We start from the raw sequence: 26,050 nt of genomic DNA, 5'->3' as shown, positions 1-26,050 counted from the left end.
ATAAAAAACAAAAAGGAGGATCTAAAGAGAGATGGGGAGACTCCTCATCCCTACACTAGATCAACCAAGGGAGGAAACCCCATCCTAAATGTAATGCTAAAACTTAACCTTTATTAATAATAAAATAAAACAATGTAAACACAGTTGGAAAATAAAAAGTAAATGAAAAAATTGAGGAAATAAGGAGTGCCACCACAATGACTGTGGATGTGGACAGTAAAAATAATAAATAATATTATCCTTCAAAACCACCTATAAACAGAGATCAAACGTCAAAGCTAGTAACTAGATGGGGAAGGTGGTATGGAGGAGAAGAAAGGGAAAGAAGAGAAAAGAAAGGGTTAACCTCCAAGTCACTGAAAATACTTCTATAAAAGAAGGTGGAATCCTGGTATGCATAAAGGCAACAAAATAACTAGTGCAAACAGGCAACTAAGTTGCACTTGTAACAAAGTACACTATAATATGGGATAGTAAAACAGGATACTATAACCAAAAAGACCCCTTAATAGCATATATAAAGGAGACCACCCACATGGAGAAAAATTTGTATGTCTAATCAGGACCAAACTAGGCTAAATAAATAGACAAACTCTTCTTATAACTCTTAAATTCCCTCCTCTTAAGCCACCGAAATACCAGAGCTAGTGAACGCTATCTAGAATAACTAAGATCTCATAACATGTGGCAACTCCTGACTAAACTACCTAACGCGCGTTTCAGCGCTTCTAAATGCGCCTTCGTCAGAGTTAAAGCCCTTGTAGAAAATCTGAATACTAATGATCTTAATTTAAGACTCACGTTTGAGATTTGTGGGTCTACACTAAATTTCCTAGACTGCACTTTTAACATCTCTAAAGACTCAGAGATTGAGACTACCCTTTTTAGGAAGCGACCTCGACAAACACTATGTTGAAGTGGGAGAGTTACCACCCCACTCCCCTTAAAAAAGGGATTCCGGTTGGACAATACCTGCATCTGAGGAGAAATTGCTCAACTACGGAAGAATTCATTAACCAAGCAAAACTCCTCAGAACTAGGTTCAAAGAGAGGGGATACGCCAATCGTTGCCTCAAGAATGCATATCAGAGGGCATTATTGAGTGATAGAGGGGACCTTTTAAAAGATAAGGAAGTACCAACTAAACAGGAACCTATTCACTGTATAGCCACGTTTGACTCTGGATGGGATCAGACCAAACGGATACAAGGCAGGTTCTGGCCCCTGATCTCCCAAGATCCCCAACTCAAGGGAGTTGTGACTCCATTTGTTTCCCTCACTGCACGAAGAGGTAGAAATTTAAAAGAAGTTCTCGTTTCCAGCCATCTGTCCTCTAAATGTGCCACTACCAATTGGCTTTCCGTGCAGGGCACCTACCAATGTGGCAGGTGCGTGGCCTGCCAATATATGATGAAAGATTCAAAAGTCCTTCCAAATTTGATTGACAATTCAGCGCGTCATGTGAAACAATTCTTTAATTGCAACACGAAGGGTATCATATAACTGTTGACATGTGTCTGTGGACTTAGGTATGTGGGGAAAACTATTCGCCCCTTTAAGAGGCAAGTTATGGAACACATACACTCAGTCAGAAACCTCAGAGATACCCCGGTTGCTAGACACATTAGAAATTACCATCACGGCGACATGAGAGGGATAAAATTTGCAGGGGTTGAAAAGGTGCAATTGGGTCGCAGAGGAGGTGATTTGGATCGTACCCTCCTCAAAAGAGAATCCTTTTGGATCTATAATTTGAACACACTGGCCCCCAATAGATTAAATGAGGGGTTTACGTTCACTCCCTTCATTGATAAATGAGTTACATAGAGAGCATTATTCAATACCATCAGTAATGCATCACTACTTAATTTGTACATATATTATTTTTTGTAAATAATTTCGTTATTTTTTGATTATTATGGATGTCAAAGCCTCTATCCCCCCACTAGATGTGAGACTCAGACGCCGTCACGTTAAGACTAATAAATATTGTTATTTTACTTTAAAGTTCAATGATAACTAACATCTAAGTATTGTTCTACTATGAGAGATGGCTTATTAATGGATTTAGAACAACATAGGCATGCTGCTCTTATGTACTAATAACCACATGTTCCATTTATGTTCTGTCCTCATAGCTAATAAGGACTTATTTCTTTTATATAGTTTTTTTCATTTTAATTAATTTTGCCCTATTTAATACAATTCATGAATAAGGGATTTTTTTCATTGACTTTAAAGATTCTTTTTCTTTACCCTTTGCTCATCATCAGTTGAGCATTTAGGTGATGGCACACTAAGGGCTCATTTACATGTCCTGTCAATCATCTAGTGACTCATACAGGGAGGCGGTACCTGTTTGAACGCCATTTTTCGGCGCGAACGGGTCCGACACTCCCACTTAATTTTACCGGCTCGATACACATAAAAGAGCCGGGAAGGGGACAGACCTTTGCTTTACCTCTGACGAAGGCGCATTTAGAAGCGCTGAAACGCGCGTTAGGTAGTTTAGTCAGGAGTTGCCACATGTTATGAGATCTTAGTTATTCTAGATAGCGTTCACTAGCTCTGGTATTTCGGTGGTTTAAGAGGAGGGAATTTAAGAGTTATAAGAAGAGTTTGGTCCTGATTAGACATTTAGCCTAGTTTGGTCCTGATTAGACATACAAATTTTTCTCCATGTGGGTGGCCTCCTTTATATATGCTATTAAGGGGTCGTTTTGGTTATAGTATCCTGTTTTACTATCCCATATTATAGTGTACTTTGTTACAAGTGCAACTTAGTTGCCTGTTTGCACTAGTTATTTTGTTACCTCTTGCCTTTATGCATACCAGGATTCCACCTTCTTTTATAGGAGTATTTTCAGTGACTTGGAGGTTAACCCTTTCTTTTCTCTTCTTTCCCTTTCTTCTCCTCCATACCACCTTCCCCATCTAGTTACTAGCTTTGATGTTTGATCTCTGTTTATAGGTGGTTTTGAAGGATAATAGTATTTATTATTTTTACTGCCACATCCACAGTCATTGTGGTGGCACTCCTTATTTCCTCCATTTTTTCATTTACTTTTTATTTTTCAACTGTGTTTACATTGTTTTATTTTATTATTAATAAAGGTTAAGTTTTAGCATTACATTTAGGATGGGGTTTCCTCCCTTGGTTGATCTAGTGTAGGGATGAGGAGTCTCCCCATCTCTCTTTAGATCCTCCTTTTTGTTTTTTCTCTTCAAACGTATGTAAGGCTTACCCCCTTTTAGGATTCCCCGGACACACTTACAGGCTGGTTGTCTTTTGCCACTGGCTCTTTTCTTTCCTTTTTTCATAAGAAGTTCTCTTAAAAGACTTAAAAAGAAACCCATTTAAAATAAGTTTTAGTATGTGATTTTATTTATATCTGTTTTTCAGATCTTTAGTCCTGTAGCAACAGATAAAAGTGATGGCAATGTTCTCTTATGCCTGTATATAAGTCAAAAGTAACTCACAAACCCATGCATTTGGCATGTGTGGAATGTGCTATTCCTGCATTGAGAAATCTAAACATAAGGTAATGAGTTCTTTTCTAGCATGGTTTCAGGAAAACCTGGAACAAACTTTTTCTGAAGTTAAAGAAGCAACGTTACAAAGACCTCTTTAATGCAGTATCAAGTCCTAAAGGGAAAAAGAGACAGAGATCTCCTTCATAATTATCCTTAAGGAGATGCTCTAGGACCAAAGATTCTTTGGAATCCTCCAGTAAAGAGTCTGACATGGAAACAGGTTTATCAGTGGCACAAAGCATCCTTACAACAATAGCTGTAGATCAAAGAAATAAGGAATCTTGCTAGTACCCTAAATAAGATGATTGGTTTTCAAAAGTGAACTCCAGAGAAGAGTAAACATTCTCCTGTGTTTGTTGCAGAATCTCAGGTGGATTTTCAACCGGAAGTCAAATTTGTTCCCCAAAAAAAGAGGTAAAAGCTGTCTACTAGATCAAAAGATCAAGATTATAAAGAAAGCAGTCTTACACCTACAAAAGAAACAAGTGAGTCACATAAAACAATACATGAGCACATTGGAACTTCTCACAGCAACAATCCATGCAGTGAAATCGGCAAAGGCATATATGAGAAAACGTCATGGGAGATTCAACAAGTATGGAACGGGCAACTGGAAGATCTAGGTACTTAGATGAAGATTTCAGAAAGTACCTTAGTACATTTCAATTGGTCGACTTCTTAGTTCAGATCCAATCGGACAACATCACTACTGTTACGTATATCAGCAAACAGGGAGGAACAAGAGTCAAGGCTTTACCAGAGCTTTTTATAAAAATTATGTCCATAGTAGAAAAGAACTTGGCAGCAATCACGGAGGTATTCATCAGAGGCATCGACAATACCATAGCCGACAATGGAGTTAATCAGAATGGAATATAGTCATGTCACATTAAATTAGATATTTGGTCTTCCCTGTGTAGATCTTATAGCAACAAGATGCAACAGAAAGGTTCACAGATCAATTTCAATATTCATGACAGAAGTCCTAGACTACTTGGATGCCCTCTCAATCAAGTGAAATTTAGTTTGGGATACATTTTTCTCCCTTTAGCAATGGTTCCAAGAATCATCCAAAAGATTCCAGAAGACAGAACTTGGTTTAGTCCTTGGTCCCCTACTGTTCTCTATCTCTACTGCCTTCCTTGGTAAACTCATTAGCTCCTTTGGCTTCCAATATCATTTCTATGCGGATTACACGCAAATCTATCTGTCCTCTCCTGATCTCTCCCCGTCCCTCTTGACTAGTGTCTCTGACTGCCTCTCTGCTATTTCTAACTGAATGGCTGCCCACTTCCTAAAACTCAACTTGACCAAAACTGAAATTCTGGTCTTTCCTTCCTCAAGTGCTACTCCTCTGTCTCCCTCCAAGTCAACGGTGCTACCATCAGCTCCACCATGCAGGCTCGCTGCCTAGGTATTCTCTTTGACTCTGACCTCTCCTTCATGCCTTATGTTCAATCTATCGCCAAATCCTGCCGCTTCCATCTCAAAAGAATTGCACACATCCGACCCTACTTAACGCCAGATGCGACTAAGGTGTTAGTGGAGTACCACTAAGGGGGTGGGGGGAGAGGATGACCACTAAGGGGGGGGAGGGGGAGAGGGAGGACCACTAAGGGGGGGGGGGAGGAGTGGGGAGTGAGAAGACCAAGGGGGGACTGCAGAGGGACAGGGGGCCAAGGGAGAGCACTAAGGGACAGTTGGGAGATCACTAATTGACAGGAGGAAAGAGCACTATTAAAAAAAATAAAGAGCTGCTCCCCTCTCAGTCCCTTTTCTACCACACAAACCCTCACTTTTACACTACACACATATAGAATGCATCCCTACTCACACACACACACAACAAAACAAACAATGCATCCCTTACGCGCACATACACATTGATTCTCTTACACACACAGAAACAAAATGCATCTCTTACACACACTCAATGCACCCCTTACAGACACACACTGCACTCCTTACAGACACACACTGCCTTATATTACATACACAGAAACACACCTTGGATCCCTTACACACCCACCCAGAAACCTACAATGCATTCCTTGCACACAAACACACACTACATCCCTTACACAAATTAGTATCCCTATACACTACATTCCATAAGAACACACATACATTACATCCTCTACAATAACACATAACACATCCCCTACACACATACACTCCACTCCCTGTGAGAGAACTCATGGGTGGGCCATGTAGGTGGATTTATGGGTGGGCCTTGTGTGCCTACTTACAGTCAGGACCTGGGGGCCAAGACCATGAGCTGTGTAAGGGGCCCCAAAAAATGTAGCTGCTTCCTGTTCGTTAATTGTTTTGAGCACTGTTACAAACAGTCTCCAGAGAGCCTCTTCTACACCAGATCTGTGGAGCCAGTCTGCAGCCTGAGCCCATTATCATCCTCTTGTCCTCATCTGGTGGTAAGTAGGCAATCCAATATATTATTAGTGGCACTAATCTCTAATTTACCTCACATTAAAGGGCCACTATAGTCACCAGAAGCACTACTGCTTAATGTAGTGGTTCTGGTGTCTATAGCCTGTCCCTGCAGGCTTTTTAATGTAAACACACTGCCTTTTCAGATAAAAGACACTTTGTGCAGAACTGGCGTTGGCTCATATGGCAGAGCATATGGGCGGGGCATTGTGATGTCACATAGTGGGCAGGACATATGGGGGAGAGGGGGGGCAATTTATTTTTTTACCTAGGATGGCAAAATCCTTGCACCGGCCCTGCCAACGGGTGCACTGCCGACCCAAACGGGGACCTGACTGACTCAACTCACAGCACCACGGAGAACCAGACTCTCTGATGTTAATAATTGTTTTATATGTTTCTTTGACAACCTGTTTTATGTACACCCCATGACACGCCACCTCTCCTTTCCACCTAAGTGCCTGAGTCAGCTGGACCAGTAAGCTCCACGGTGCGCTTTCCCCGAACACACTACTCAAAGCCTTAAGCATGATACACTGTTTAATCCCCCCCCCCCCACTGCCTTCTTGGTTAGGAGCACCTTAACGTGACATACTACTTGTCGCCTTTAGCATTTCAAGCCTACAGCAAGGCCTAGGCCGCAAACCACTGATTGACAGTCCCTAGCTAATGACACCCATCCTATAGGTGCATTGACCGACAATCGGCCCTACCTGGGCCACACCACATAACAGATACAAAGCGACACCTCCACAATCATGGTTTACTTATCCCTTACCACTCACAGGTAACTTGAGTAGCGAACATTACTCATCCTGAATGTTTTTAGGACCTATTGTTAAACTGTTCCAAACTCCTTAGAACTGTACAGAGCAACCATAAGTATTGAAATCCATATAGATTGAACTATACAGCCTTGTTTCCGTTTCTTGCAGGGAAAATATCTAGCTTGCATTGTATGTTTAATTGCAATATAAAATGGTGCACGTTACTCAAAACACATGTATTGATATTGATATTACTGGTTAACTTTAAGCCCATTCTACCCGCACTATATCAATCTCACGGCCATAAAAAACAATGGCTTCTCCAGAAGATATATACAGAGCTGCTACATAGTATTCTCTATATATATCCTTATCATAAACTACAGGTTGGACATTGATGCCTCAGAAGAAGCCAATTTTGAATGAAAGGTGTGGCAGCTTACTGTTATGGTGGACCTACTCTGTTGAAGGATCTTCCTACATCCCATGTGTACTGTTGCTATATCTTAGCAAAAAAATAAACTTTTACTTACCATAAATATTTTTTTCCTTAGTATTAGCGCCAGTACAATTCCTCCCCCATAATAAATTTTTACTTTTGCATACGCTCTTGTGTTCTGTACTTGTTAAGACTGGTGGATTGTAAAGGTATATAAGTGAGTAATATTGTTAAGGTTTTTTTTTTACATATAGCGGCTTCCATGTGCACTGCGGCTAATACTAAGGAAAAATGTTTTTGGTAAGTACAAATTTCTTCCTTTTGTTTTCCTTTTAAATACTGTTTGCTGTTAGCTTATATGTCCATTTATTTTTCAGTTCTTCACTTTGGCTAATAATATAAATGGTGAAATACAGTGGTACTGAATGAAACAAAGTGTCATGACTTTCAACAGATAAATTTACTAGTAAAAACCCAGTATTTAGTCAACTACCTTTGGTCCTACAGGTAACTTTAAACAGATAGAAATACATATGTAGAGCAAATACAATACTCTTAGACTCTCACCTGCCCGAGATGCAGAGCTGCTAGCCATTGTGTGTGTATATGGTCCCAAAGTACTTGATGATTGAGTGGATGGTACTACTGAAAGATAAGATATGATACATGACATTTTATTTCTCTAGATATTTAATATTACATTTAGCATCAGTAGCATATAGCTGAAATTAACTTAACATATAAATATTGCTCCTAAATTATTAGGTATGGACTTGCACCCGTGGGACAATTCTAAAATTAGTTAGCAGTTCCAATGTAAACAAAAAGGTCAGCACTGTGGCTCGAAAAAGCAAAATACAGTAGAAGTAAAAGTGTAAGAAAGGACTAATAATTTCTTCCCACATGGGACTATTTCCCAAGAAAATATTCTAGATAACTTGTATCTTACCTGAACGAGGAGGTAGTGGTGTAGTCTGAATTTGTTTGGTTGTTTTACAAATTGTATCTAAGAAAATAAATGTCAAGTGTCAGTATTTCTCCAAAACATCCTGCCACATTATTTGAATGACTTTTCAAGATGTCAAGATGAGTCTGATACAGAATGAATATCAAAATCTAGAAGTTTCCCTCATTTCAGCAGATGTGTGGCAAACATTAAAGGGACACTGTAGGCACCCAGACCACTTCAGCACATTGAAGCTGTCAATTCTTGGTATACTGCATGGTCATCATAGGCTTGTGTGCAGATTCTCAACACGGCACACAAAATTTTAAATGAAAAGAAAGTGCAACAATTTTCATCTATACAGTATACTACCAGAATTACTAACACATGTATAGATTTTATAACGTAAAACTATTAAAATATACAGCCCCCTCTCACCTGTCAATCAATGCTTTGGCGCGAATTTGCATAGTCCTTAATGCCGAGTATGCACTGACAGAGGAGGACAAGAGAGGAGGAGGTGCTGTAGTTGCTGAGATTACGCATCTAGCAATTGCTTTTCCATCACTGAGGATAAGTGTCCTGCTTGAGGAAATGTTTGGAATGTAAATCAAATTAGCTCTGCAGAACCATATGCAGTGCACATATACTGCCTAACTGAGAATTTCCCGAAACACGCATTTCCACTCATTCTGCATTTCCCTGCAGATGATCAAGCTTGCATGAGCAATTGTGAGGCATCATGGGATACAACATCACCCAGGATGTAAAAGTGCAACAGAGATATGTTTCTTAATTATCATGACTGTATATTTCAACCCAGTAAATGCTTCAGTAGAACTCACTGGGGCTATGGAATGTCAACTGTCACTTCCAAGCAACTGTTCCACTTTAAAGTAAACCTATCATGACTAGTTAACTTTAATTTTATCTATGTCAATTTATTTTTTGGGTATCATATTAGCAATGGTTTTTTTTCTGCTTGTTCTAATGTGGTGGTCATGATGCAAGGAGTACTCTGCCCCACCCCCAGCACCTCCAATGTTAAGGAGTAAAAGGCTTTGAAATAATCGGAATGCTTACCTAAGGTCCGGTCTCCTTATAATGAAGGTAGGATGGGAAAGACAATCCCATGGTGAAAAGTGCAACACTGACGTGCATGGTATGGTCTCATTTAACAATTACTGTATACATTTTGTGAGTAGGTAAATTTACCCTTAGAATAAGTGTAATCTGTGAGTAGTTGTGCAAGAAATTTAAATAATGGTTTTCCATTATCTTAATTTCCCTCCTTTTATACCACTCCTCAATTCGACTGGAGTTGAAGACTTTGGTCTGTCTGGGAAGGATTCCTACTTCCGTGAAACACATATTCAGACCACCAAGAACTATGGAACCAAGTAATATTTGCTTTACAAATATTACTACACAAGGTATCAAATTTCTTTAAATCTGATTAAATGCCATGGCTCAGCTGCAGTGATTCTAGGCCAGCCCCAGTTTGAGGGAGATGCACAATGTCTGAAAGGTCCCTGACAGGATCTCAGTTTATTCCACTTGCCAAATGTGATTAGTACTAGGCTTTGTTAGGATCACTGTAGAATTAAGGTTAGGTGAACAGTTAGACTTAGTGTAAGCATAGGACTGGTGTAGGGGAAGGGGGTGGTATTGACTACCAGTTCTTTTTCATTATTTTCACTTGAAGGTTTTCATTTTAAACATTTTAATTATATTGTGTTAGATATGTATGCAGGATATTAAAAGAAAACCATATATATCCTTAAAAGCCCAATGCATAATATGAGTGGTGCAGTTAAGGAGAAACTCTTAAAGGATCACTATAGTGTCAGGAAAACAAAGCGGTTTTCCTGACACTATAGTGCCCTGAGGGTGCCCCCACCCTTACCTTATTCCAGCGCCGGGCTCCCTCGGCGCTGGTGTCCTCTCCTCCCCCGCCGACGTCAGCTCCCCCGTCCGACGTCAGCAGAGCGGAATGCGCATGCGCGGCAAGTGCCGCGCGCGCATTCAAAGTGTCCATAGGAAAGCATTTCTCAATGCTTTCCTATGGACGCTCTGCGCGATGGAGGCTGGCTTAACCCCAAATGTAAACATAGCAGTTTCTCTGAAACTGCTATATTTGCATCTGAAGGGTTAAAGCCTGAGGGACCTGGCCCCCAGACCACTTAATTGGGCTGAAGTGGTCTGGGTGACTTTAGTGTCCCTTTAACCCCTTAAGGACACATGACGTGTCTGACATGTCATGATTCCCTTTTATTCCAGACGTTTGGTCCTTAAGGGGTTAAATGATTTATTTAAACAATTACCTCCATCCTTAAAGGGACACTATACTCACCAAAACAACTTTAGCTCAATCAAGCAGTGTTTATGTATAGATCATGCCCCTGCAGTCTCACTGCTCAATTGTCTGTCAATCACATTGTTTATTCAGCATTAGTCGCACCTTCCTGCACATATACACCAAAACTCCTGCATTACGCTCAAATTATTTTGGTGACTATAGTGTCCCTTTAAGGTGTTAAAAAGATTTCATAACAAATTTAATAAACAATTATATTATGGTAAAATAAAAAGAATATATGACTGTTCAAAACCAAGTGAATAGTTTTGACTTTATACAAGTAGCAAATTTAATTTGTACTTAAAATGCTCTTGATAACTACTATAAGTATGGTAGGTAGGGCATGTTTGATACTCACCGATTTGTAATTCATGTATCAAATGCTTGTTACAATCAATCAAGTTGGATTTGCCAGCTATTCTTTTCTGACCTTTAGAACAAGCAATGCGCCGATATCTACCTCCTTGGAACTGTTCTGATTTAAATTCCAGGTTGTTATTTGTTGCACTGCACACTGTAGTTTCAAAATAGAACATCAGAGTTAAACATGAGATCTGTAAAGCCAACTAGAAATGTACATTAACAAGTGATTAATATACCCAATTTACTAAAGCAAAACACTAATTCATATTAAATACACAAACATAGGCTGATCCATTTTAAATTTACACTACACCAACAGAAAAATAATACACCTATATCTAACCCAAAGCCAAGGAAACAAATATAAGAAAAGTACAAAAGCAAAACGAGAGCATGAAAATATTAAATAATTTTCAGCAAAAACAACCACTTAATTGCAGTTTCAGACTGCTCTAACATACTTCCCTACCAAAGTGTCCCTATTTAGTTGGGGCAATCCATATTTTGGGCCCAAATGTCTCTGTTCCTCTTCTATATACTAATGACACCCTTTTCTAAGAGTTTCATATTGTTGGTGTGTCTGAATGTATAACAGAGTTCCATAGCAATAATACGCTTGGTAATGTGTCCTAAAACTACAATAAATGTGTTTTAAAAGGAGTCAATGTACAGGAGATACATTGTTCTTCTAAATAACATTTTAGATGTACAAGTTGTTATTAGTAAGTCAGCAAAATTTTGCACAACAGCCTTGCTCATCTCCACATCCCCAGCCACACCCTAAAATTATAGTATCTATTTGAATTTTCGGGATATATGCTCTAATCATACTATGAAATACTACATGCCCTATGTAAGTTAACAAACACACAGGAACCACAGTGAACGTATACACAAACTGCGTGATCTATGTACCAAAACTATGTTGTTAAAGGGAAACTCCAGTGCCAGGAAAATAATCCGTTTTCCTGGCACTGCAGGTACCCTCTCCCTCCCACCTTCCATCCCAGGTAGCTGAAGGGGTGAAAACCCCTTCTGGTCACTTACCTGAGACCCCGCCGATGTCCCTCGGCGGTGGTTTCAGGTCGGCGTCGCTCCTCCCAGTAATCACGTCAGCCGGTGGGCGATACTGATCCCGCCCGCCGGCTGAGGAAACCTAATGCACGCGCATTAGGTCTCCCCATAGGAAAACATTGAAAAAGATTTTCAATGCTTTCCTATGGGGAATTGAGCGACGCTATGAATCAGGAAGTGCCCTCTAGTGGCTGTCTTATAGACAGCCACTAGAGGTGGAGTTAACCCTGCAATGTAATTATTGCAGTTTATAAAAAACTGCAATAATTACAGTTGCAGGGTTAAGAGTAGTGGGAGTTGGCACCCAGACCACTCCAATGGGCAGAAGTGGTCTGGGTGCCTGGAGTATCCCTTTAAGCAGACATCCTGGTTTCACATTAAGTGCACCCATAAATACTATAAATGTTTTTTAAAGGAGAAATAGGGCTCTCTTCTGATACCGAATTTGTATGCAAACTACAATATTGCAATAAAATATATTTTAAAGAAGTGATAAACATGAAAAAAATATTTATTTCTTCATAGCTTTACTTACAATAATTTCTATACAGATAGCGCAACTAAAAAATAAATCAATATAGATTCACATATTAGTCCTGATTTTAAAATGTGTCCATGACTTAAATTACATTTTGGAAGTTATAGGACAAATCCTGCAAGGAGTGAATTATAGCTTTAAAGGATCACTATAGGTTTAGGAACACAAACGTATTCCTGACCCTATAGTGTTAAAACCACCATCTAGCCCCCCCCCCCCCCGGGCCCCTCATGTCTCCCTAAATATAGCAAAATCTTACTGTATTCAAGCCTGAAGCTGTAACTCTGCATGCTGTTTGTCTAAAAAAAAAAACAAAAAAAAACAGTCTGCTGACATCATCAGAAGTGGTAGAAGTGGTAGCCTGATCCAATCACAGTGCTTCCTCATAGGATTGGCTGAGACTGACAAAGAGGCAGATATGGGGCAGAGCCAGCACAATTCAAACACAGCCCTGGCCAATCAGCATCTCCTCATAGAGATGAATTGAATCAATGAATCTCTATGAGGAAAGTTCAGTGTCTGCATGTAGAGGGAGGAGACAGTGAATGTTTGGATGCATTTTAGGCAGCAATGACCCAGGAAGGATCTCTAACAGCCATCTGAGGAGTGGCCAGTGACGTTATCACTAGGCTGCAATGTAAACACTGCATTTTCTCTGAAAGGACAATGTTTACAGCGAAAAGCCTGAAGGTAATGATTCTACTCACCAGAACAAATTCAATAAGCTGTAGTTGTTCTGGTGACTATAGTGTCCATTTAAACTAAACATTTGCAAAATTTGCTTTGCTAAAACTATAAATAGCAGTCAAAGAATCAAAAACCTCTAAATAAAAGTATATATTTGTAAAATAAATAAATAAATAATGTATGTATGTATGTATGTATGTATGTATGTGTGTATATATATATATATATATATATATATATATATATATATATATAACCCCCAGAGAGTTTAACTAAAAGCATGTTGACACTTCCTATTTTATCATTAAACTTTGCAAAATCTGCTTGTATTTTTTTTTTATTCTTTATTTTTGTGTGCATGAAGAATACAAACATGATGGTAATGCCACAATAGCAGATACCGGCAGCTCATTGTTAACAGAAGTATGGCATAGAATAAGACTGCACAATTTTTTATAATAACCAGGCTTGATATTGGGTAAAACATTACAGAAAAGAGGATACAAACAAGCTTGGAGTGCCCCACCAGCAATCATCAAGCCTTTCAGCACGCATAACATTTTGGATATCTGTGATTACATGCACCATTTTATGATGTAAACATGCGCAGGTAGATATGTCAGTAGACAGACAACAACAAACATGGACAACAGCTATGCAAACTGACATTGATTAGATAGATTTACATGCCTGACTATCTGGAGCAAGTATAAGCACCCTGGAGCTCGCTGGTATAGCATACCAGATGAGAAACTACGCAATGTGTGAAGTGTATGCCGAGCGATAATAAAATGAATAAAAATAGTGCTAGACAACATGCCTGGCTAAACAGATGGTAGAAGACAGGTTGGCTATCTCAGAACACATTTTAGAAGTGAGCTTGAGTAGAGGCACGTATGGGGCAGAAAATAAAAACATAATGGCTTAAATAGCACTGAGATTCAGTGCATGGCTTGTAAGAAACCACTGCAGCAAGGTATAACTTTGTTCCCCAGCAGTTAACAACCCATTACTATCTTGTTAATAGATGAGGCTAAATACACCAGTTTTAGTCGAGAGGGCTCAAGGTCCAGTGAGTCTTCTGTGCAGATCCAGCAAAGTAGCGACAAGTAGTGGTCGGTAGCTGGCCCATTAGGAAGTTTGACAGTACATTCCAGCATTAACCGATGCCCATGCTTGGAAAGCACTCTGTAGTAGAGATGGGGAGGTTATTGGGGGTAGCGGCACTTCGGGGATGAGAAAGGACAGCCCTGCAGCCCCAGGCCGGCATGAAGGCAAACATCCTTGGTCCACGGACCTGGTGACTAAGGAAGCCCAAGTCCCTTCCACGGTGTGGGCGACAAAGGGCCTTGGTGTTCAGTCGCTGCCTACCTCTGATGAGACACTGCGTGGGAATCCACCATCTTGGTAAGGGATAATCGAGGCAAGGTGAAAATTGAGCCCGTATTCTCAGGGTATTCATTGTAGGGACAATTACAGGCAGTACAGTGGGGACCGTGATATCCCCCGCCGGCCTAGAGGGGGGTAGGAGCCATGCTTGATCTGTTAGTTGCTTTAGAGTGAGGAGATCGGCCACTTCTGCTCAACCCCGTCTGCAGTAGGCTGCCAGCAGGCTTCTCAGGCTTCCCAAAGTCAATTGACCCGATCAGGGTCACTGCATAGTAATCAGGGATCCACCGACTGCTGTAGTGCCTGTCAGAGGGTAAAATTGTTTGTTTGTTGGGGATAATTCCCCTAAATTGGCTTATGATTCAGGAGCTCAGGCACCATGCGGCTGCTCTGCTTTAAGGTCAGGCTCTGCTTTTTTCTCATATATATTGATATTTATTATTAAATTCCGAGGCAGTGTGTGACCTACTTCATAGCCCCCAGATTTGTGTTCTGCTTCATCTCTCAAATACAGAAGATGTTCACTATTTCTGACGTTGCTTAATTCCAAGAGCACCTGTTTGTGACCTTCAACCTACAGAATAGCATCAAAACAACACTATGTCTAATCGTATCTAACCCCAACGCTATCTGATCTTACCTAACCACAATCCAAACCTTAGCTAACCACAACCCTAATACTAAATATCCATAACCCTAACTCTTAAGTAACCCAACCTAACACTAACCCTAAGCCTAGTTAACTCGAATACCAGATAAACCATACGAACCTCTACTCTAACAAACACTAACTTTAACAACAAACTATTTAATATATTGATCACCAAACTGAGTGATCATTGAGAGAAGCAGGCACAATAACTTTATACCTAAGTTTACAGCTATGGTATGTCATAGGATATGTGATTAGCTCCCAGAGTGATCACACAGCCTGAGGGCCAACCAAGTAATACAGTTGGATTGCCTTATTGTGAAGCAGTCCAGTAATAGCCTTGTACATGCTGATCCAATCATGTACCGGACACAAAAAGTGCCTGTACCTCTGCACAGGTTTTGCAGATCAATGACAGCTCCTCCCAGGGCCGGATTAACATAGGGGCTGATGGAGCTGCAGCTCCAGGCCCAGGCCCATGGCATAGGCCCATTTAAAAAAACAAATAAAAATTTTTTTTTTTTTTTTTTTTATTTTTTTACACACACTACTCTTAGGTTTGCCACCTGACTGGTATTTTACTGACACAGACGGTATTTGAGGCTGCCTGGCCGTGCCGGTATTGCAGTAATAACGGCAATACAAAAGCAGGTATTTTTCTCAGAATAAGTGGAGATTACTCTGCAATACCAGCACCGGCCAGTAGGGGTCACTGTGTGTGGAGAGAGGCAGGGATAGGAAGTTACAGCATATCCCCATAGACATATAATACCTAGACGCCGTATTGACCGTGGGGGGCCATGAAATGCGGGCCGGTCACCCGGTGTGGTATTATATGTCTATATATTAGGACTTCTGTCCCTAATTTTTTTTATTAACTTTGACTTAGTGACAAATCTCACTTTAGTAAATAGTGATGTGATTGTTTGATTTCTCCTATTCTCTTTATGCTATCTCTATGCGGACTTCAAAGTGCAAAAGACAGAGCTCACAATAATAAAGAGTTGTAGATATCTACATTTTATTTTGCACAGTTCCAAAATCCATATTAGTAAAAAATGGTGAAAAGTAAATACATTACAAATCAGGCAAAGATCCAGTCCCATTTTAAAACATGTATATTAAGATGATAGATTGTGGGGTTAGTTCACTAAACTTTTTATTTTAGCAAACCTAAATCCAAATGCAACGCATAGTTTCAATCTGAAAATTCAAATAATTTTAATGTATTGAGTAAACTTAGTCGATAACTTAAATAACCACAGAGGTCTTAAAGCAGCAAATGTCAGTCAATTTTATTTAATATCCCAGGATTAAATATCATGCTACTGGATCTATACACCCTCCGGGTGGATTTTAAGACTAACCATGTTTACTTTGAGGACCTTGCTCTGCAGATCATAGACATATATGTTCTATATATGTCTATGCTGCAGATCACACTGTGACCGATCCAAGATGGCGGCCCCGCGGCTCATCAGCGCCAATAGGAAGTAGCGGTAAATGCGGCGTCTAGGTATTATATGTCTATGCATATCCCTGCCTCTCTCTACTACTCACTGATCCGTGGGGAGCAGCAACACAGCACAGAGTCCAGACAGCAGCTCTACAGCTCAGGTAAGTGAGGGATGTGGGGAAAGGCAGCAGGGACACATAGGGACACTGAGACACTAGGGGACATATGTGGACACTGAGACACTAGGGAACATATGGGGACACTGAGACACTAGGGGACACATGGGGACACAGACACTAGGGGACACTAAGACACTAGGACACATGGGGACACAGACACTGGGAGACCTGGGGACACTGAGACACTTGGGGACACATGGGGATGCTGAGACACATGGGGACACTGTTTCTCCGAGTGTCCCCATGTCCCCCATCCAGTGTCGCTAGTGTATCAGTTTCCCCAAGTCTCCCAGTGTCTGTGTCCCATGTCTCTCACTGTGCCTTGTGTCCCCGTGTCCCCATGTGTCCCAGTGTCCCTATATGTCCCAGTGTCCCCATGTCTATGTCCACAACTGTCCCCATGTCTCCCAGTGTCCCCAAGTGTCTGTCTCCCAGCCAGTGTCCCCTAGTCTCTCAGTGTCCCCTAGTCTCCCAGTGTCTGTGTTCCCATGTCTCTGTGTCCCTAGTGTCTTAGTGACCCCAAATGTTTCAGTGTCCCCATGTCTCCCAGTGTATCAGTGTGCCTAGTGTCCCCATGTCTCCCAGTGTCCATATATGCCACAGTGTCCCCATGTCTATGTCCAGAACTGTCCCTATGTCTCCCAGTGTCCCCAAGTGTCTGTCTCCCAGCCAGTATCCCCAGTGTCCCCTAGTCTCCCAGTGTCTGTGTTCCCATGTCTCTGTGTCCCTAGTGTCTTAGTGTCCCCAAATGTTTCAATGTCCCCATGTCTCCCAGTGTCTGTGTCCCTAGTGCCTGTGTCCCCATTTCATCCCAGTTTCCCTAAATGTCTCAGTGTCTCCATGTCTCCTAGTGTCCCCATGTCTCAGTGTCCCCATGTCTCTCAGTGTCCCCAGTATCCTAGTGACATGGGGACACACTGAGACACTGGGAGAAATGGGGACACTGAGACACTGGGAGACTAGGGGACTGGGCGACATGGGGACACTGACACTGTGATACATAGGGACACTGAGACACTGGGTGACTTGCGAGACTGAGACACTGGGAGCAATCCATCTATACAGCAGAATCAAACTGTGAGTAGTTTGTTGGTGATTTTACAGAATTTTCTCTGATGTCACTCCTTGTGATTAAACAAATGATTAAGGCTGGTATTTTGTTCCAAGAAAGGTGGCAACCCTAACTACTCTTCACATACTCTTGCTTAAAGTAGCACTATAGGGTCAGGAACACAATCATGTATTTCTGACCCTATTATGTTAAAACCACCACCCTGGCCCCTTCTAGTAAAATATAATTTGTATTCAAGTCTGCAGCTGCTGGCTCTGCCTCTGAACTGACTGTCTGCTAACATCATCAGAAGTGTTGGTCTGAGCAAATTACAATACTTCCCCATAGGATTGGCTGAGACTGTCAACTAGGCAGATCAGGGGCAGAGCCAGCACAAGTCATAGCCCTGGCCAATCAGCATCTCCTCATAAAGATAAATTGAATCAATGTATCTCTATGAGGAAAGTTCAGTGTCTGCATGCCGAGGGTGGAGACACTGAATGGCAGTGCTGCACACTAGGCAGTACTGCCCCAGGAAGCACCTCTAGCAGCCATCTAAGGAGTGGCCAGTGGAGTTATTTTCTCTGAAAAGACAGTGTTTACTGCAAAAGGCCTGAATGGAATGATTCTACTTACCAGAACAAAAAAATAGGCTGTAGTTGTTCTGGTGACTATAGTGTCCCTTTAAGTTTGGAAGCTTAAGAGGGATGTATGGGAACAAAACTTGTAGTGTAGACTGACTTACAATAAAATTAGTTTAGGTAATGCAGACGTTGGTCTCTCTAACACTGTGGCATGTCCCCATTCTTCTACACTCACTACATACACCCTTTATCTGTCTCAGACTATATACCAGGAGCTTCTGCCTGCTCGTAAGAAGGTAAGGAGACAAGTGGACCAGCAGGTGCTAGGGGACAGTCCTTAGAAAGCATGGAGTGAGCACATCATTAGACACATTTATGTCAAGGTCAGGGTGTTGCCTGCATAGTTTGCCCTTAGTTGGACAGCCTGCATGATTGGCAGGCAGCCTGACATGCATTCATGCCAGGCTGTCCTTCAAATTCTTTGGACAGGCATGTCCCCTTTTTGGGCATGTTCTCCCCTTTTGGCAGGTCTGGTCACATGATTCGCACCAGTGGCCCACCCTTTTACCCTGCCCATTGACTTCCTGCTTCACTGGACATTGCTGTTAGTTGGTATGGATTTACTTGAAAGATGAAAGCATAAATTAGAGAGAGATTAGCATAGAGCATGTGTTTTCTTATAGCTGCATCTCCATCAGATACATGACGCTTGGGAGGTATGGTTGTTTTAGTGTTTTTGGTCGATAAGATTCCGTAATTAGGCCCATCATAATTGTCAGCACCAGGCCCAGTGTGCTCTTAATCCGGCCCTGGCTCCTCCTATTGAAGAGTCAGACAATAGCTGGGTCTCAATAAGATCAGTGAGACCAGTGGTTAGGGGGCATTTAACCACATTTAACTGTGCTGCATTAGTGACAGCCATGTACATGTTATGGCACCCATTATAATGAGGTTAATGCTGATAAGAAAGATTACTTTGTATCAGAAACTGAACAACATATACATGTGGGAAAGACTTCAATAATTGGAGATCTTAGTTAACTAGCTATTAACTGAGATAGAGGTACTAGTAGTTCAGCTACAAGAAACAGATCTTTGAACATATTAAAAGGCAGTCTTATAAGACACCCCAACACCATCTCTATACTAGCAAGTATAGGATTTTTTTTTTTAAGGTACACTACTTAGTATATGCCTTTTGAAAAATAAAAGAAACAAAATAAAATTGAAGGTCAAAAATTGAAATAAAAAAAAAGACATTTAAAATATTTAAAGGAAAACTCAAAGCACCATAACCACTAACATAACTACACGGTTAGCAGTAATGGTGACAGGGATGCCCTTTTCAATAGTATCCTCTCATAGTAAGTATTTAAACTGTTTTGGAGGATTTGACCACATACTTGGTTGCCAGTCACCCTCTTCTGTTGAAAATATTATTCAAGATTGGGTGACAGGGAAAGGAAATTTATCAGCCTCACATCCTATTGTATTCTATTAAGAAGTATAAAGTAGTATAGATTAGGGTGTTAAAGTGGATGTGATCTACTTGGATTTTGCTAAAACATTCAATTAATATCCACAAGGGGGGTGGGGCCTGACAGCCAAGATGGCCGATCTTGCTCTCTAAAAGCTCTTGCACTGGAGGGCACAAAAATTGACAATCCTGGTAAATCCTACCAAGCCAACAACCCATGGTACCCAGAAATCGACACAGAATCACATGAGGAACAAAACGGTACCTATCATGCACCGCAATGATACACGAGCACACGAACCGGCCATGCGGCCTATCTTGCAGCAGAGCCTGAAGCCTGGGGAAAGCGGCCGATTGCCCGGCACGGGATCCGCTAACAATGCATGATGCCCAGCTACCCCCCCCCCCTCTGGACCGGCAGGGGATATCCCGGTCCTCGCTGGGGACGATTACCCCCACAGCAAGGCATGAACAAGCAACAATACTTACTGAAAAACGAGGCTGTCAAGGCCCAAACAAGATGGCGCCACGGGCGCGACCGGCATCAAGCAGCCCCCCTGCAAAACCACCCGATAGCACACTGGACTTCTTTGACCAGCTCTGCACTAGCCTATGGGCTAAACTCTACAACAGGGGTTGGATCTTCAAGCTGGCGAGGAAAGAGGCGGCGGCATGGATTCGCCCTGCTACCCGGCGCATTCTGTGCGGATGCCTGCCCCGAGCCCCCAGAGCGGCCCTCAGACAGAGACAAGGTGTGAAATCGGAGTGGCGGGGAGCGGAGACGGGCCTCCCGGGCACCAACACCAGCTCTCACACACGGCAGCGCAGGACCACCGGGTTTGCCCGACCCGCTGACTGCTCAGTGGCAACTGAAGCCACCGACCAACAGAGAACGTCCCCGCACATACGGACTCACGCTGCAAGCCCATATCAAGCACCCACTATATCTGGGGAAACCCAACACCAGCAGCAAGGTACGACCAACCAACCCCACCAACCCATGCCCACTTACCAATCCCAAACGGGGACCCAGAGACACACTCTAGGGGCACCAGGACATTGCCTGACTGGCGTGGGCTGAACAAAGAATACCTTACAAACTGTCCGCCTCAGGGCTAGAACCATTTGTGCCGATCGACCCACTGTCACCCAGCGGAATTACCCTCACTCCAAATGACTCTACTTGTTTGCTTTCTCCGGTGTATAGCCTCAATAGACTATCCATTATCGAAGTTTATTATGTTTACTATGTTTAATGATTACCGACGTAAGGGTACCCTCCAGGACCAGAGAATGAGCAATAGACCTTCCCTCTCTCAGGCTAGCTAAGGGACACAAGCAGGACTTTAACAATAAAAATATGGTAATGTTCGGAAGTCGCACTCTAGCCTCCCTTAGCGTGTTTTAACCTATGTAAGGTATGCAAACAAGAGGATGGCTAAAAATATATATTCATATATTTCTGTCTGTGTGTTGTAGTGTGTGTGTATCTGAATGTGTATCTGTGTGGCAGTGTCGTATATCTGTATGTGGAGTTTGGGTGTGTCACTGTGTATCTGTGTGTAAATGTGAGTGTCTTTGTGTCCCTGTGTGGAAAAGTTTGAATTTATGTGTCCTTTATATGTATGCCTAGGAAGAATAAGTGTGTATCTATTTATCTGTTTGTGTGCTAGTGTGTGTAAAAATGCTGTTTGTCTTGGGTAGCATTGCACTACTAAAGGATGTGGACATGCGAATGTAGGAGCTAACGGATAGAAACTCAAACAAGCTCACGAAGGGGATATATGGGATCCGTACATGACTGCATAGGAACAGATAGGGCATGTCCTATCGATAAAACAAATGTTTGTATGGTAACTTCAGCCTCTTTATGTTTCTGTTATACTTTTATAATTTATAATTATAATAGAAAAAAATATATACCAGGGCAGACAGGAAAACAGAGGCCTGAAAAAAATGCTGTTTTTTTTTTTTTTTTTTTTTAAACAATCACAATGAAGTTACAACTTGTGTACTTTTGAAAACATATGACAACTGACATGTCCTAATACAAATCCAACATATAAACTGACAAAAGACTTATCTAAAAAAATATATATATACCACCACAATGCAACACAACGTAAAATCACTTTGAGTAAAACAAAAATGAAGAGGACAAAAAAAGTTTATGCATATCCAATGTGAAGACAAATTCTTGAATCCCTGATATACTGATCATAATGAGCACATAATTGTAAAACGAACATATCTCCAACAGAGAAGTCTATCAGGGCTTGGAGTGATCCAAACCGTTCCTTTGAGCCAGATAGGAAACAAGTAAAAGACCAGTGTTGCCTGTGAGTGCTTGAGTACAAGTCAATGCCCCTCCAGAAATTGTAAGCGTCTTTAAAGGGAAGGAGTTAGTATGCTAGGTTTTAGAAAACGTTATATCCTATAACCTTAGCAGCTCTGTCACCTCGACTTACATTTATAGAACCAATTCTTTCAATGTCTGTCTGTCATATGCTGCCTTTTTTATTTATATTCTTTAGTTTTCAATTTATACTCAAGAAAAAGTAGACTTCTTTTCCTTATGTAGATAACCGTACTTGACACACCCTGACAATAAGCAGAGCGTAGTTGAAGCTCCATTTCCTTTGTCCAGTCTATTTTCCCAGAATACATCCTCTGTGAAAACGCTCAGGTTGTTTCCTTCATCTAATGAGATGTGCTATGAAGAAGGCATGCCTAGGGTTGCCAGCAAAGAAGGGAATGGGAAACTGAACAACCCATGTTATTACTGGCGCAGTGAAAATGGCAGGAACTGATGATAAAGATCCAGCATTGTACAAAAAAAAAAGGAAAAGGAAACATTTTTAAAATAAATGATCTAGGGGGGGGCGGGGCCTGACCGTGGAACAGAGAAGACGCTAAACGCATTAGCTCCTGCGATCCACGGCCAAAAAGCCGACTTTTTAAGCGAAACAAAGCAACCAATCGGGCCAGAACGGCCACCCAGCGTGCAGTGACACCGGGGGGTACATGTAGATACCAACCATGCGGCATATCGAACCCCGTTCACCCGACACGAAGGTGAGGCCTACCTGGATGGCGGGCACTGGAGAGACGGCCGATCTCCTTATGCCACGACTGACAAAGCTTCCAGCCATGAGCCCCAGTCCCCCCCCCTCTGGGCCGGTGGGGGTAATCCCGGTCTACCCCCGTAAGATACCCTTGCAAAGCGATGGGAAAGCGACTACTACAAAGAGACCGGCAATTCCCGCCAAACAGCCTCCTAAAATGGCGGATACAGCCCACACAACTTGCGCACAACTTGCCTGGCTGGAAACTGAGCAGCGACTCAATCAAATCTTCACCTCCTTCTGGCAGCGGTTGGAAGCCAGAATGCAGCCACGGGTGTACATACCACCACGAGGTACCCAGCGGAGGGCAACGGGTGCTACTCCTAACCTTAAGCCTGCGACACCTAAGCATCAGCGGGGAGCCCCCTCGGGATCACAACCGAGCTACAAGAGGACTAACCGCAGACCGGGGCCCAGGACCCGGAAGACACCGCGGAGCAAACCTGCACGACACCCTCACCAGCCACCTATGCCCTGGAGGGATAGAACCAGCCCGATCCAGCAGACGAATCTGAAGGGTTTGAGACCCAGAAAGGCGCCAACATCCAGACAGCGAACAAGGCACTGCCCCGACCTGAGGCAGGTGACACCAGCACTACATACAGCCAAACGGCCATTAAACCCATCGACCACTACACTGCCGCAAATCGTAAGGGCTGTGAGTCCATGCACACCGAGGGGATACATACAGCCCAGGCACGGCATCGGCTGACCCCACAGAGCCTAAGACCCAATATAAGGCAGGACGCTTATGTTGATTAAAATAATTATTTTACCACGACCCAGCTCACAATACCTGGACTCTCGTTCCACACGCAGGTGGCAATGAACAATACTTGTTTAAAATTAAAATCTGAGCATACACCAGGCTACACAGCTGACATATTGTTTGCTGCAGCTTATCTTTCACCTTTTTTTTATTTTTTTATTTTTTTTAAAATGCATTTGTACAATTTTCCCATTTATGTCCATGATTTGTCTGCCCATGCTCTCATCTATTAATGCTTAGACCATAACCTAACACGTAAAATGTGCATGTAAGATGTAAATACTCCTGCCTTGTTTAAATTGCCACTCCTGTCATCGGGTCTACGACCAAGTCTAGCAACTTCCCCTCACTAGTTACTCCAGACTTATACTGTCTAGCCTGTTTAGCCTGCATGATGTATAAATTAACAATGTGCCCCTACTTAAACAAACTACCTTATCTTGACTAACTCTACAAACAAAATCATTGTTAGGCTTCTTCGTTATTATTAATTTACTAATATGTCTCACGAATGCCGAGAAAATGTTTTACTTGTGGTGTATTTCAATCTATTTCTTATTTCTTTTGCTATAATTTACTTTCAGTCTAGACAGTACATCCTATGGTAAATTTGCAATAGATGCGCAATCTAGACATATATTTCCAGCTCATAAGATAATCCTCCACTGTTTTAAAAAAAAAAAAAATGTGCACTGTACATAAAGCCACACTGTTGTTCACTATTGTTTATTGATAAGATTGCACCAGCTATTGTGGCTGTGCAAATCTGTTTGTGAATCCATGCACGACATAAATAAAGAATTAAAAAAAATAATAATAAATAAATGATCTAGGGCAAAAGGATAATGTGGGCCATTAAAAATGAATGTGAGGAGAAAGGGTATTGTCAGAGATGCTTTAAAACAGTGTTTGTGATAGCAGCACAGCTACAATACTCGAATAATGCTACAAAATGACATTACGAACCCAAAGATTATGATAATTGCACTTAATCAACTTACAACTCTGTTGTATGATTAACTGTTTTATTCTTTGTTACATTTATGTATTTATGTATTTCTTTACAGAATTGTGGTCATGAAAGTGGGCATGAAAATGAATAAATAAATAAATAATTGTTTAAAAAAATTTATTTTGAGTCAGAGGTTTTATTTTATTGAAATGTTTTGTTGATTATGGCAATATTTGATGGGAGGTCAATGAGGAGTGTTTAAAAAAGAAACAGAATAATCTGAACAATAGTTTTATTTTAACAACACCAATATATCCACACCAAGAAAGGCAGGGAACAGGCAATGCATTAAGGAATATGCCATATATCTCCGAGTGATCCAGAGATCCATTCCATAGAATTTTTATTTATTTTTTTAAAGTCCTGTGCTGACTTGACTGAATCTCATCAAGGATCATATGGAAAGAACATGCAGATATAAATCTAATGCAAGTTATAGTGGTCTTGATTTAATGTTGCTAGATACGATTTTTAATTTTATTGTTTTTACATAAACTTTAAAATAAATATTTTAAATATAAAAATATCAAAACATTACTAAACTAAAATATTTGTCAGAATATTAAATAACTTAAAAAAATTTATGCAACAATATTAGCAGAGGTATTCACTAATGTCATAATTCAAACTTAATTTAAAATTTTATGAACATTTCTCCAAGACAGCTATGCTTCCAGTTTGGCTACTTTGTTCTTAAGTTTGAAATTCACTTTGAATTCTCACTTTAGTGAATAACCCTGTAAATAATTTGAAAAGCATATCCAACATTGTTAAATTGAGGCCATTGTTCGTAAAAACATTAAACAGAACAAATACTTTCCAGATGTATTCAGCAGGAAAAAATTGAATAAAAATCGGATTGCAGTCTGGCTGAGCAAACAGTTCTCAGTCTTGCAGACAGTAATATGGGTCCACGTGCTGCCTGTATGATTGAACTGCACATGGAGCTCATACTTACTGTTAATACCAATCATCGGTACTCTGAAATCTCCTCCAGGCTTCCTTCATTTAAAATATAGAAAGCTCACTCGGTATATATATATATATATATATATATATATATATATATATATATATACAGGGCCGCCATCAGGGCATGACGTGTATCAGCGGAACTGCCGCCGGTGCATCTGCACCGGGCCCCACACGCTGATGGGGATCATCAGGTGGCCCAAGCATTTAGGGCCACCTGATGGGCCCT

General features: G+C 41.3%; 1 protein-coding gene across 1 annotated transcript in view; it reads right to left on the bottom strand.

Moving 5' to 3' along the window:
• The window catches only part of LOC134601729 (uncharacterized), a 126,715-nt gene that overhangs the window by 29,098 nt on the left and 71,567 nt on the right, over positions 1-26,050 (bottom strand). Inside the window, exons 2-4 of the mRNA XM_063446233.1 lie at positions 10,852-11,007; positions 8,138-8,194; positions 7,756-7,833 (exon numbers count right to left, since the gene is read on the bottom strand). Coding sequence (XP_063302303.1) covers positions 7,756-7,833; positions 8,138-8,194; positions 10,852-11,007 — 291 coding nt within the window. The remainder of the gene's footprint in view (positions 1-7,755; positions 7,834-8,137; positions 8,195-10,851; positions 11,008-26,050) is intronic.

This window comes from Pelobates fuscus, chromosome 3, assembly GCF_036172605.1.
Source record: "Pelobates fuscus isolate aPelFus1 chromosome 3, aPelFus1.pri, whole genome shotgun sequence".
Lineage (NCBI taxonomy): Eukaryota > Metazoa > Chordata > Amphibia > Anura > Pelobatidae > Pelobates > Pelobates fuscus.
Note: the sequence above shows the minus strand (reverse complement) of the source record. Positions and strands in the feature narration are given on the sequence as shown.